Source organism: Ambystoma mexicanum, chromosome 5p, assembly GCF_040938575.1.
Source record: "Ambystoma mexicanum isolate Mex_15411 chromosome 5p, UKY_AmexF1_1, whole genome shotgun sequence".
Taxonomy (NCBI): Eukaryota; Metazoa; Chordata; class Amphibia; order Caudata; family Ambystomatidae; genus Ambystoma; species Ambystoma mexicanum.
In genome coordinates, this window is record NC_090930.1 from 1,332,921,313 (window position 1) to 1,332,933,345 (window position 12,033).

Genomic DNA, 12,033 nt, shown 5'->3' on the forward strand with positions numbered 1-12,033 from the left:
TCCCACTGTTTGTCCCCAATCACTTTACCAAGTTCCTCTGAAGACTCTCAAGAAACTCAGCAAATTCCGGTCACCGTCTCTAACATTATCCGGATTCCCAGGGTCTACCAGGCATACACAGATGTATTCTCAACAGCAATTGTTCAAGCTCTACCACTCCACAGACCTGAGGATTGTGCCATTGACACTGAACCTTCAGCCATGATTCCTTTCGGAAGAATGTTTATTCTGTCAGAACCTGAAAAAAGGGCCCTCCGGGAACACCTGGACACCAACCTGGAAAATGGAACTATTCGACCATCCAAGTGCCCAGCGGGCGCTTCCCTTTTCTTCATCCCTAAGAAGGATTCCAAGGAGCTTAGGCCATGTTTGGATTACTGTGGCCTTAACCAATGCACTCTCAAGGACCGTTACTCATTGCCTCTCATCTCAGACATCCTGGAAGCAGTGAGAGGTGCAGTAATCTTCACAAAACTAGATCTCAGGGGTGCCTACCATCTTATTCGTATAAAAGAAGGTGATGAATGGAAAACAGCCTTTAGAACACCCTTCGGCCATTTTGAATACTTGGTCATGCCCTTTGGACTTGCTAATGCCCCTGCAACTTTCCAACGTTTCATGGATCGGGTCTTTTCTGATATGTTGTTCCTCTTCGTCATTGTATACTTAGACGACATATTGATCTACTCCAAGGACCATCTGAAACACGAAGAGCGCGTAAGGGCAGTCTTACAACGTTTACGAGAACACAAGCTCCTGGCCAAACCCGAGAAATGTCTTTTCCATGTATCAACTGTTCACTATCTCGGATTCGTTCTTAGCCCAGAGGGGATTGGAATGGATTCTTCCAAGGTTGACTCCATTCTATCTTGGCCTGTTCCGACCTCTGTAAAACAAATTTAATCCTTCCTGGGGCTTGCTAATTTCTACAGGAAATGTATACCCGCGTTCTCTGAGATTGTGCACCCCATTGTCACATTATTAAAGAAAGATACACCCTTTCAGTGGACCTCAGCCCAAGATTCGGCATTTCAACGGTTGAAGTCGGAGTTCACACAAGCTCCCATCCTAGCTCAACCTGACACTGACCGACCCTTCCTTGTTGAAACTGATGCCTCAAACTACGCCATCGGGGCAGTCCTGAAACAGGAACTGGGCGACAAGTTACAACTTCCCATCGCCTATCTCTCCCGCACCTTGACTCCTAGTGAAACTCATTATTCCGTCCTGGAGAAGGAATTGTTAGCCATTCGTCAAGCCTTCACTGATTGGCGTCATCTCCTTCTGGGCGCCAAACACCCGGTACAAGTCCGCATGGACCATCGGAAGCTTCAAGTCTTCCTACAATCCCTGGAATGTAGAAACAGTCGCCAAGCCAGTTGGGCCTTCTTTTTTGCCCAATACCAATTTCAAATCCATCATTTTCCTGGAACACATAACATTTTAGCCGATGCCTTATCCAGACGTCCTGATTACGAAACCCTTGAGGACCGGACTTTTCCTAAGATGTTTCCCAACACAATATATGTTGCTCAAGCAATTACTCTACTGGAGGATATTCGAGCCCAAACTCAGTCCTCTGAACCCTGGAAGGAGTTTAAGAGAAACAATCAGTGGAATCTCAAAACAAAAGACGGATATCTATTCAAGGACAAACGGCTGGTCATCCCTACTCCTGGATTGAGACAAAAGATCACAAGCTTATGCCATGATACTCTCCATTCAGGAAACCGGGGCATAACCAACACCCTCCATCTTATACAAAGACAGTTTTGGTGGCCAAGGATGAAGGATGAAATCAAGATCCATGTCCAGACTTGTGCAATCTGTAATCAGAACAAACATGACAATAAAAGACCAGCAGGCCTTCTACATCAACCAGCACTACCAACAAGACCCTGGGAAATCATTGCTACAGATTTTATCGTAGAACTACCTTCTTCCAGAGGCTACACAACTATAATGGTTACCATTGATTTGTTCACACATATGGCTAATTTTATGCCTCTATACAAACTACCAGCCTCATCTGAACTTGCTGGGATTTTTCAAGAACACATATTCCGACTTCATGGACTACCTTCCAAAATCATTTCCGACAGAGGACCCCAGTACATATCCCAGTTCTGGAAACAGCTATGTCGTATATTGGGAATTCAATGTGCATTGTCTTCGGGTTATCATCCACAGACCAATGGAGCTACCGAACGAGTAAATCAAATCCTGGAACAGTATCTTCGTTGTTTTGCCACCAAAGTCCAGGATGATTGGTCACTCTTAATACCTGTGGCCGAATTCGCATACAACAATTCGGATCATTCTGCTATTAAGACCAGTCCTTTCTTCTGTAGTCAAGGATTTCAGCCTTCAGCTCTACCATCCGTTCTCCCACATCCTACCCCAGTTCAAACAGTTGATTCCTGGATTGAAACACTAATCAATGTGCACAAAGAAGCAAAGGAACACCTAGAAAAGGCCCGAAGAGACGTGAAACAATATGCAGACTCCAAAAGAAGGCCTGGACCTTCCTATTCAATTGGCGATAAGGTCTGGTTATCCTCAAAACTCCTTCAAAATCACCTACGACCAAATAAATTGGCTCCCAGGTATTACTGACCTTTTTCTATAAAGGAAATTGTTAATCCAGTGGCCTTTCGACTCCGACTACCAGAATCATGGAAAAGGATTCATCCAGTCTTCCACACTTCTCTGTTAAAACCTTATGTTCAGCCCTCTCGAACTGCTCCAAGATCTACCCCAGCAATTGTCAATGACCAACTCGAATATGAGGTCTCCAGAATTTGTGACTCTAGGTACCGACGTGGTCAACTACAGTATTTGGTCAAGTGGAAAGGGTATCCTCCCAGTGAGCGCACCTGGGAACCCGTTTCAAATATGAATGCCCCCGGCTGATACGAAGATACCATCTCATCCATCCAGGCAAACCCGGGGGAGCAGGGTTTGGTGCGGAACGCAGCTTGCCAGTCTTTACGCGCTACGTTCAACATTCTACAAAACAGACACGCCCCCGCGGCTCTGCGCGACTCAACGCTACCGCTCGGAGTAGTCTGACGTGTGTTGCCGGAGTTCGCTCGGGGCTTTCTTCCGAGTCCTGTTTCCCGATTCCTTGAATCAACTTCCTTTCCTTTCCTCGAACTTACCTTCGAGCTTCTTCCTGGATCCTCGTCTGTGCTCGGGTCACGGCGTTCCGTGCCTCCGAGCTCGGACATTGTTTCCTTCCTGGTTCCCGGTCCTGGACATCTGAACGCCTCCTGGTGTAGGACTGCTATCCTCACGCTGGAACCCGAAGACCAGCACACGGGTCTACACAAATCCCAGACCGTGCCAAAGAAATCATCCAAGAAGGTCGCAAGCAAGGAAAAACAGGTGAGAAGGGGAGAGACTTGTGACACCCATCTGATGACCTGGAAAGCAAACTGATCCCACAATACTCATTGCCTGCTGACCTTTTCGTGACATTTCTCCTCCTTGTGCGTTAGTCGCATCACCATCTCCCACCCCTCTGACTTTCCCTCCATTACTCTGTCTGCATTGCATCTCCATCTGCTTTGAATTTAGCTGTGCCCAGTGACTGCTGTGTTTTATGAAAAAATGAAAGAAAGATTATGGAAGAGATGGGCAAATAAATTCCCACTCCCATATCCAATGTTCAACATTTAAATCATGTGAGGGGACAAGCACTGCCAAAGCCAATAAGTTCAGAAGGAGTCCTTTAGGGAGCCAGGTCAGCCAAAGTCAATGGACAAAGTCAAAGTGCTGATGCTCTTCTTAGAAATATGTTCTTTAATAGTCAGTGTTCAAAAGGTAAATCACAGAAACTCAAGAGGAGTCACCTTTAGAAAGCACAAGCTGTAAGGCCAATGCAGGTATGTTGATGTCAACTTAGTGTAGGGTTAAATCACACTCCCAAAGATAGGAAGCACCCCAAATGTCAAAAGGATAAAATAACACAAGCCCCACAATACCTTTGAAATGAAGAAGTTGTTCCAGCAGGTTGCCTTCACGATGCAATGTAGTAGACCCTTGTTACTGGTCCTTGGTCCTGGTGATGAAAGGGAGGAGGTCTGGCGGGCACCTTTGGCAGCACTCAAGGGAGGGACTTGGCAGCAATAGATTTCCATCAATTCAGCGGCTCTTTGTGGTTTTGGTGCCTTTTTCGCAGCGCCAAAGAAGAAGGAAAAGCTCTGGTTAGGATTTCCTTGATCCCGCGGTCCTGGACACTGGTGAAGAGACTCTGGACATGGATTTCCTATTTCTTTAGTGTCCTCTCGATGCCCACAAAGATCTGGTTGGATTCAGACTTCAGTAGACAATGCACTCACAAGTGGTCCAGGTACCCCGTCTATTGGGCTTCTGCAGCCTTGGAAAGTTGCTGCAAGTCAGGGATTGTGCCAGAACAGAGTCAGTCTCGAGGCTAGTGGGTCCCAGCAGCCTAACGAAGGAAGTGATCCTTTAGGTGTCTTCCCAGTCGATTCAAAAACAGGGTCAGCACTGCTGAAGGGCTTCACCGGGCACTTTGCGGTCCAGGAGGGTGCAGCTGGCAGATTCTCTAATCTTCTGCTTTGAATCTTGTCGATTCTGCTTCTAGTCCCAAAAACCTGCCTTTTTATGCAACTTCTCATTCATTCATAGCCCTAGGCTGTCAATCACACAGCAGGGGGGCTGTCCTCCAGCCGACCAATTGGAACTGGTTTCGCCCAGGCACACCTGGAGACAAAGGACAGGGAAGTTTTGGGACCCTCCCTCACTTCCTGCCTTTCCAGACACAGTGGAGCTCGGTGGGCTTCAGGGCTGAAATACACAAAGGACTCAAACCTGACGCAAACAACAGAGTAAAAGTCAAGAAGAAATGAACTAACAAGAAATGGTGAAAAAAGAAGACAGGGGCCATTTTGAGAAACTTGTCACCCTTGGGTGCAGCACTACAGCTGAGGTATCAGCATGCATATACATGTCACTGGGTAGTAAAAAATAAACCACTGCCCAAGCCATTCAAGTAAGTTAGTGTAACAAAATGTTACATGAGGAATGGGTTAAAGGAATTACTATGTAACCCCCCCAGCACTCCACATAGGGTGGAGGGTGCTGGACCCATAAAGTAAAGGTAAGTAAGACAGGGGTCATCTCACTATTCTTGGGAACAGTAGTTCACCCAATACAATGTAGTTAAACATTAGTCCAAGGGACTTCTCAGTGGCACTACACAAAAGGTGCTGTGTGTCACAATGCAAAAGCAGATGCTTATGGAGTTTACCGGAATCCATAAAACAGTAAGGTACATAGAAAATCATAGTCGGGAAAACCCATGAGTGAGTGAAAAAGGTCCCACTCACTCAGGAGTAAAAATTAAAAAGCATTGAGTCCAGCAAACAAGATGGGGGTCTCTAAGGTTAAAGGGAATTGGCACAGAAATGGAAATACTCCCTAACAGATGTGAGCAATGCAAATAAAATGAATGAACATATTTGCACATATTATATATACTATGTTGTAATGAATTTTCTTTGTAGGAGATTTATAAGTAATGTAAACCTTCCAACAAAAGAAAATTCTAGAATAACCAGAACGTGTTCACAAAGTAACCTCAAACTAGACTTTAATGTGCTTGAAAGAGCTTTGCTTGATCAGAGTGAAAGACGTTTCCAACCAACAGTAACTCGATGGTGTTAACTATTCATGCAAGTCCCAGCTTTAAAACTAAATGGGAAATTGAAGAACCAATGAAAAATGGAATATGAGATGATTTGTGGAAGTTTGCAGTAAACGAGAACTACAGTAGAATTCTTGCAATCCCCTTCGATTGGGCCTCTGACTAATATTCACTCCCTACCTTGTCAATTCTGATGCGTATGTTTCTGAATCCTTGCTTGAATCAATTAGACATTTGCAGTAGTGGGGGCACATTGAAAAGTTCCACTCAAATTGAGAACATGCAGAGCGTGCAAAGAGAGAGACAAGGTGGAGTCCCTTCAGCATCTATTCCTTGAATGCAGTGCTTTGGACAATGATAGAATATGGAGTTAAGCCGCTGTTCCAAGGGCTAGTATGAGGGTTAACAGCCTGGCAGTTCACGCTTTCGGGCCGAGCGAAGCAAGGGAAGATAACACAAGCTATGGGCCATTAATCCCTGTTCCAGCACTTGGAACGGCTTGCGGCTGTTAGCACCCCGGGTTGCCAAAGTGGTTACCCGGGGTGCTAAAAAAAAGGATTTTCCTTCACTCAATGGGACATCGCGCGTCTCGTTGAATGAAGGAAGAAATGGCTGACGCTGCAGCTGAAATAAGATGAGTGGGGAGGTTTTTGAGGGTTTAAAAAAAAGAGGGAGGAGGGTAAGAAAAAGATGGCAGCGGGGGGAACAGGCCGTCAGGCTGGCTGGAATGCAGGCTTGTATCGGCGGTTCAAGCCTGCGTTCCTAGCCACCTGATTGGCTGGCTCCCTCACCGAGGGTGCTAATAGGTATTAATGGACTTTTTGGGGTAGTAAATGAGACCTTAGAGAGGAATCATTCAAGTTTAGCATATTAGGCAGTGAGTCGAATTCAGGGATTTTTGCTGCTCTTTAATTCTGCTTTCCCTTTTTAAGACATGTCGAAGGATGAATTTTAATCATTTATTTTCAGTTTAGATACCCAGTTTTATTTAAATGTAAGAAATGGTACACTAAGTAATTAGAAATTCTGTTTGAAGTGGATTGACATTTGTGTTATTTGTTTTCTTTTCTGATTTTGGATACTGAAAATGGATTTGGAAGTTTTGTTGTTAAACCGTAAAAATGCCTAATGAGAAAACAAAGAATAGTAGTAGTTCGTAGGGCAGTTTACAGTAATTTCTTCAAGTTATCCTATACCAGCTGTGAAATAATTGCTCACCCTGGCTTTCAGGCTCACTTCATATTTCATTCTTATACTTGGTGCACCATATGAGTTTAAATGTTAATTGTTAAATGTTAAAGGTATTGTACTGCGCACCGTCACCAACAGAGTTGTTCCCCTGGCGCTCTGGCAGATCTGTAAACGAGAAGGTGGGATGGGTTAGTAAGGTGAAGAGGGAGTAGGATAGTGAGAGAGGTAGTGTTCTGTTGGCAGCTTCAACTCGGTATACACCGGGTGCTTAGCTTTGGTGCGAGTATCGGATCGATGTCAGTCCTCGTATGCTGTTGATACGGCTTATGTGTTGTTGCAGTATTGTGAAGTGCGTGCGGGTTGTTGTGCGAGAGATGGTTGTGTGAGTTTTTTGAGTGTGATAAGTATGCAGAGATGTTGAGTTTTTTCTTTTTTGTTAGTGAGTTATATGATATTTTAACACGCTAACACTCACAATTCCGCCCAAGTGCGGCACCCACCAACCCCCATACTTCCCCCTGGAGGCGTCCCAGGTCAACGCCCAGAACTCCATCCAAGTGCGGCACACACCAACATCCCCCACTCCAACCACATGCTGCACCTAGTAATCTTCACAATTCCATATAAGTGTGGCAGCATAATAACATTCTCAATTACATGTTAAATGCTAAAGGCACCCATATCGCGCACCGCAACCAACGGAGCCGGTCTGAGGCGCTCCGGCGGATCCGCAAATAATCAGCCAGTCCTGGCTTTTATCCCAATTTTACATTCCATTATTGAATTGCTCTGTATTTATAAAGTATGCAAACTACAAGATGTTTACAAACATGCTGTGCTTAAAGTTGCTACGGTTTTGGAAGATGAGAAATCTTTTGTGATATTTTTCATCAGCATCTCCTCTCTAATGATGCAAGGTGAGAATAGCAGACGGCAGATAGTCTGCATTAGCTTTTGTGGGCTTTTAAATGTGTATATTGTGGGCTTTTAAATGTGTATATTTAGGCAGCTATGATATGCCACTCCCTATTCAGATTACTGGTGTTGTGCAAAACATGGACATAATAATGTGCCCCCTCCACGATGTATGGCGTACACTGCCGACATAAAAAAGATGTCGGCTACCTTCGCCATGAGGTGGATCTGTACGGGTGGTTCATTTTCATTAGTTATGGAGTTTGATGCGAAAGAGGGTCAAAGTGGAATTCTACTATTGTACGAATGATATCAGGTTTTTTTTTAGTTTTTTTTATTTGTTATAGCTGGTAAACCAACTTTTCAAATTTTTATACACATTATCATTTAGCATACTTAAACATCTTATACTTTACAACGAATATTTACATCCCGTTATAGGCAAATATGAAACAAGTAAACATAATAAAACCACATAAAACAAAACAAAATAAACAGAATGATGCAAAGTGAAATGAAATGATATTAGTTGCATACCACACTTGCCCTTCCTTTTCAAACCATCCTCGGGTTTCCCGCATTCAATGCGCACTATTCGTTCTCCAATGCTTTTAAAACATGTCAAAATGACTTCCCCTTGCTTTTGGTATCTCCCACTGACACATACAATGCCCTGCCCCTTCCCGGAATACCTTTATCGCCTGGTTGAAGTAGCTCTGCTCTTTAAGACCCTCTCTCCTGGGCGGCACGTATGCAAAAGCGGACTGGGCTGAGAGTGGGGGGCCACGGTGTTTTCTCCCTGTACATTCATCTGTCTCTTCTTTTGGTGCACTCTCTGCTGTCGTTTGCTCGGTCATGTTTTATAGCTGGGTGCAGAAATGCGTATTTTTTACTCGTTGCTGTGTGTTTCTCTTGGCACCGAGTGCCAGCCGCCGAGCTCAAGTTTCAGAAGCGTTCCCGGGTTGCTAGGTAATTAGCTACGGTTACAAAGGTGAAGCGGTTCCCGTGTCACAATTGGCTAAGAACTGTGTTTCCAGGTTTTCTTTTCTTCAATATAACATCGCAAACGTGGAATTACAAAAATGGAATTCGATGTAGGGCTGTGTACTCACTCTGATTTTCAGACAATGCAACAGGTCAACAGATTGAGTAATTCTGTGTCCCTTGAACGTGCGTGTTTCTCGTTGCTCCATTATGCTCGCCCTTGCTGCTTAAAACCTTTTAACTAGTGGCATCGTCTCATAAACATTATGCAGAGTGTGATTTGATGAAGGCAGTTTATTAGTATCTCACTTGACCTAATATTGTTAAATTGCATCAAACAACACATCTTCTATATAAATAGTAGACACTTTTGGTTGATAAGTAGAGCTTTATTTCAGACTCTTCCAGCTTATAAATGCTGAATTAATGTATGATATTTTGAACTGTACTGATGTATCAACCCTGTAAAAATGCAAGGCTAAATTGTCCCTGCTGCAGGATTCGAACTTGTACAGTGCATGTTACACTCATGTCAGGGATGAACGCTTTACTCGTGTAGCTAGCCACACTTGCAACACTACTCCACCTTGTTGGTGTTTGCCCATTATCACCAACACCATTGCTATAGAGAAGAAAGCAGTTGCAGAAAGCTGACATTGTGCTTGGCATGACACCTGGAAATGCTGTGGCATAATCGGCCAACACAGTAAATGTTATGTCTTGTTGTGATATATCAATGTAATCCAATAGTGGATTCATTTAACACATTTTCTCCCTATCAGGAGTACTTTAACGTGTCACGTGTCTGTCACTTTTAAAGCTTGGGTAGCAGAGTGATCTTTCTTTTGGACACAGAGGGGGTTATGCTATATTTGGGCTACCTTTCTGCCCCTGCTGGGGTACATGTGGTTTTCCCTTTCCGGATACTGTTAACATACAAGCCATTATTTTTTGGAAAGGTGCAGTACCACTGACATTATACAGAGGTCTTCATTAGAAATCTCATGAGGTCATTGTGTTGTCAGTGGCACTGCACCTGTCCAATAAGTTGTGAGGACATCTGCCGGTTGCAGTTCATTGGAGGGGTGCAGTACCACTGGCAACATAGTGATATCCTAGTATGAAATCCCATTCAGGCTCATTTTCAAGTTCCCTGTACATTGGCAGCTAGGAACCATTACCTGTAGACTTATAGGAAGGCAGCTCCCCGACGTCAAATTCTGGTCATTTGCACGGCAGAGAGCAAATGTGCAGGGCAAAAGGCGGCAGGCATACTTGTATGCTGCCTTTTGCCCTGCACCTTTGCACTCCGCCGTGCAAAGTAAGTAAATGCTACCTGTCATGTGACCATGGCTGGCAGCATGTACAATGGATCCCTATGGGGTCTGCCTGATTAAGGCAGCAGGCCCCATAAGGATCTCCAGAATTTGCGCCGGCATGAAAATGCATCCCGGCACAAATGGTGCAGCATTTGTATGGCGGAGAGGAAGGAAGGTTGCAGAAATGCAAGTTACCCTCTACCCCTCCTCTCCGCCATACAAATGATTGAAAATTGGGCATAGCATAACCAAAGTGGGTAAAAGCTTTTGCGCAAGGCATGTATGCATTTTGCTTACCCTACGCTTGGCAATAAATTAGCCCTATTGATATTAAAATTGATATTAAAACTACAATATATGACAACTACGACCAAAGGCTGCAATTATACATACAACCAACAGATGTACTCCCGACTTGCGTTGTGGCTCCTTCCGCCTTGTGCTGTTGCATCGCCCCCTTGCTCTGGTGCTCCCTCGCCTTGCGCTGTTGCACCTTTCCACTTGCACTGTTGCAACCCCCTTGCGCTGTCACTCCTTCCTCCTGTGCTGTCAGTCCTTCTTCCTTGCAATGTTGCTCCTTCCCCCTTGGACTTTTGCTATGCCGCCCCTTTGCTTGTCACTCTTTCCTCACCATTTGTGCTGTCACTCTTTCCCCACCATTTGCACTGTCACTCCATCCTTCAAATGTTGTACAATGTTCCTGTGTACTGTTGCTGTCTGCATAGTTTCATTCTCCCTCGTGTTGCCATTTATTTCTTATTCACCACCACCCCACAGTGCTTCCCTGACCCCACAATGCTGCCCTTCATTCCGCCCATGCCTTAATTTCTTCCTCCCTGTGCTGTCATTCCTCGTTCCTTGCCTCCATGCTTAATGTAAAATGCAATAAATAACTACAAATTATTATTATTATTACAAATGCCAAAATTATTGGCATTGCCAGTGCTTGTTTCCCTTTGGATGCTGGGACTTGTATTTTTTTCTTCCCTTTCAAGGTTTAGGAAATCTACAATTCCCAGGTTACAAAGCAAACACAGGACTGGAAGGGTCTTCTGACGCATGGCCACAGGAGACTTGAGAGCTCTGAATTTAGAATGGAGGCACACATGAAACTATCTACAGTAAAAAAAAAGAGGCTGTATCAAAGATCATGCAGTTAATAAACGTCAATGGAATCACACATACTAAGCAGGGCGAAATGTGTCTGTGGCTCTGGAACATAGTTCAAGTCAGTTCAGAGAGAGAGGGTCATAAGGTGCGTGGGTGCACCGGATATGTGTGCAGCCAGTGTGGCAGTTGCATGATAGCTGCTTCTTAGGGGTAGATGTGGTGGTTGGGAGGTCAGGTATATGTGTTCATTCTGGGGGATAGACACCCAGACTGATTTCTGGCTGTGTTAGGCCTGATGAGAATGCTTAAGATGGCAGTATGTGCTCAGCTAGCTGTGTTTAATTAGGATGATGAGGAGTATGTGGCGGGTGTTAGTATGAGAACAGCTATACCGAATGTGTCATAGTATCGCTGTGTTCTACTTGAGTGGTGGTGTATAGGAGAGAGTAAGCATGGTATTGTGATATGGTGGTTATCAGTAAGGCGCTTGAGATCGAGCATTCCATTTGTACCATCTATTCTATCCGTTTTATTCACTCTGTCTGTTCATTCCACTTCGTCTGTTCATACATTTCGTCTGGTTCACCATTTAATTTACTAGTCTTTCCATCCATTTTATTACTCAGTCCTTATCCACATAAACTAGTCTATCCATTTTGTAGATTCATTTAAAGGATAGTTCCGGGACTTTTTTTTATTGTCCCTACGGTTCGGCCATGTGTTTTTAAGCATAACTCGGTAGATCGTAGAAAACTTTCCTATGGACCTTACCCGACTTTTCGTCCATTAACGCACTCGAAATCAGCCGCCATTTTTTGATAATCCTATCATTTCCCCCCATCT

General features: G+C 44.4%; 1 protein-coding gene across 1 annotated transcript in view; it reads right to left on the reverse strand.

The window, feature by feature from the left end:
* The window catches only part of CFAP90 (cilia and flagella associated protein 90), a 170,913-nt gene extending 162,169 nt beyond the window's left edge, over positions 1-8,744 (reverse strand). The window contains exon 1 of the mRNA XM_069613843.1: positions 8,470-8,744. Coding sequence (XP_069469944.1) covers positions 8,470-8,634 — 165 coding nt within the window. The 5' untranslated portion in view covers positions 8,635-8,744. The remainder of the gene's footprint in view (positions 1-8,469) is intronic.
* Positions 8,745-12,033: the final 3,289 nt, after the last annotated feature.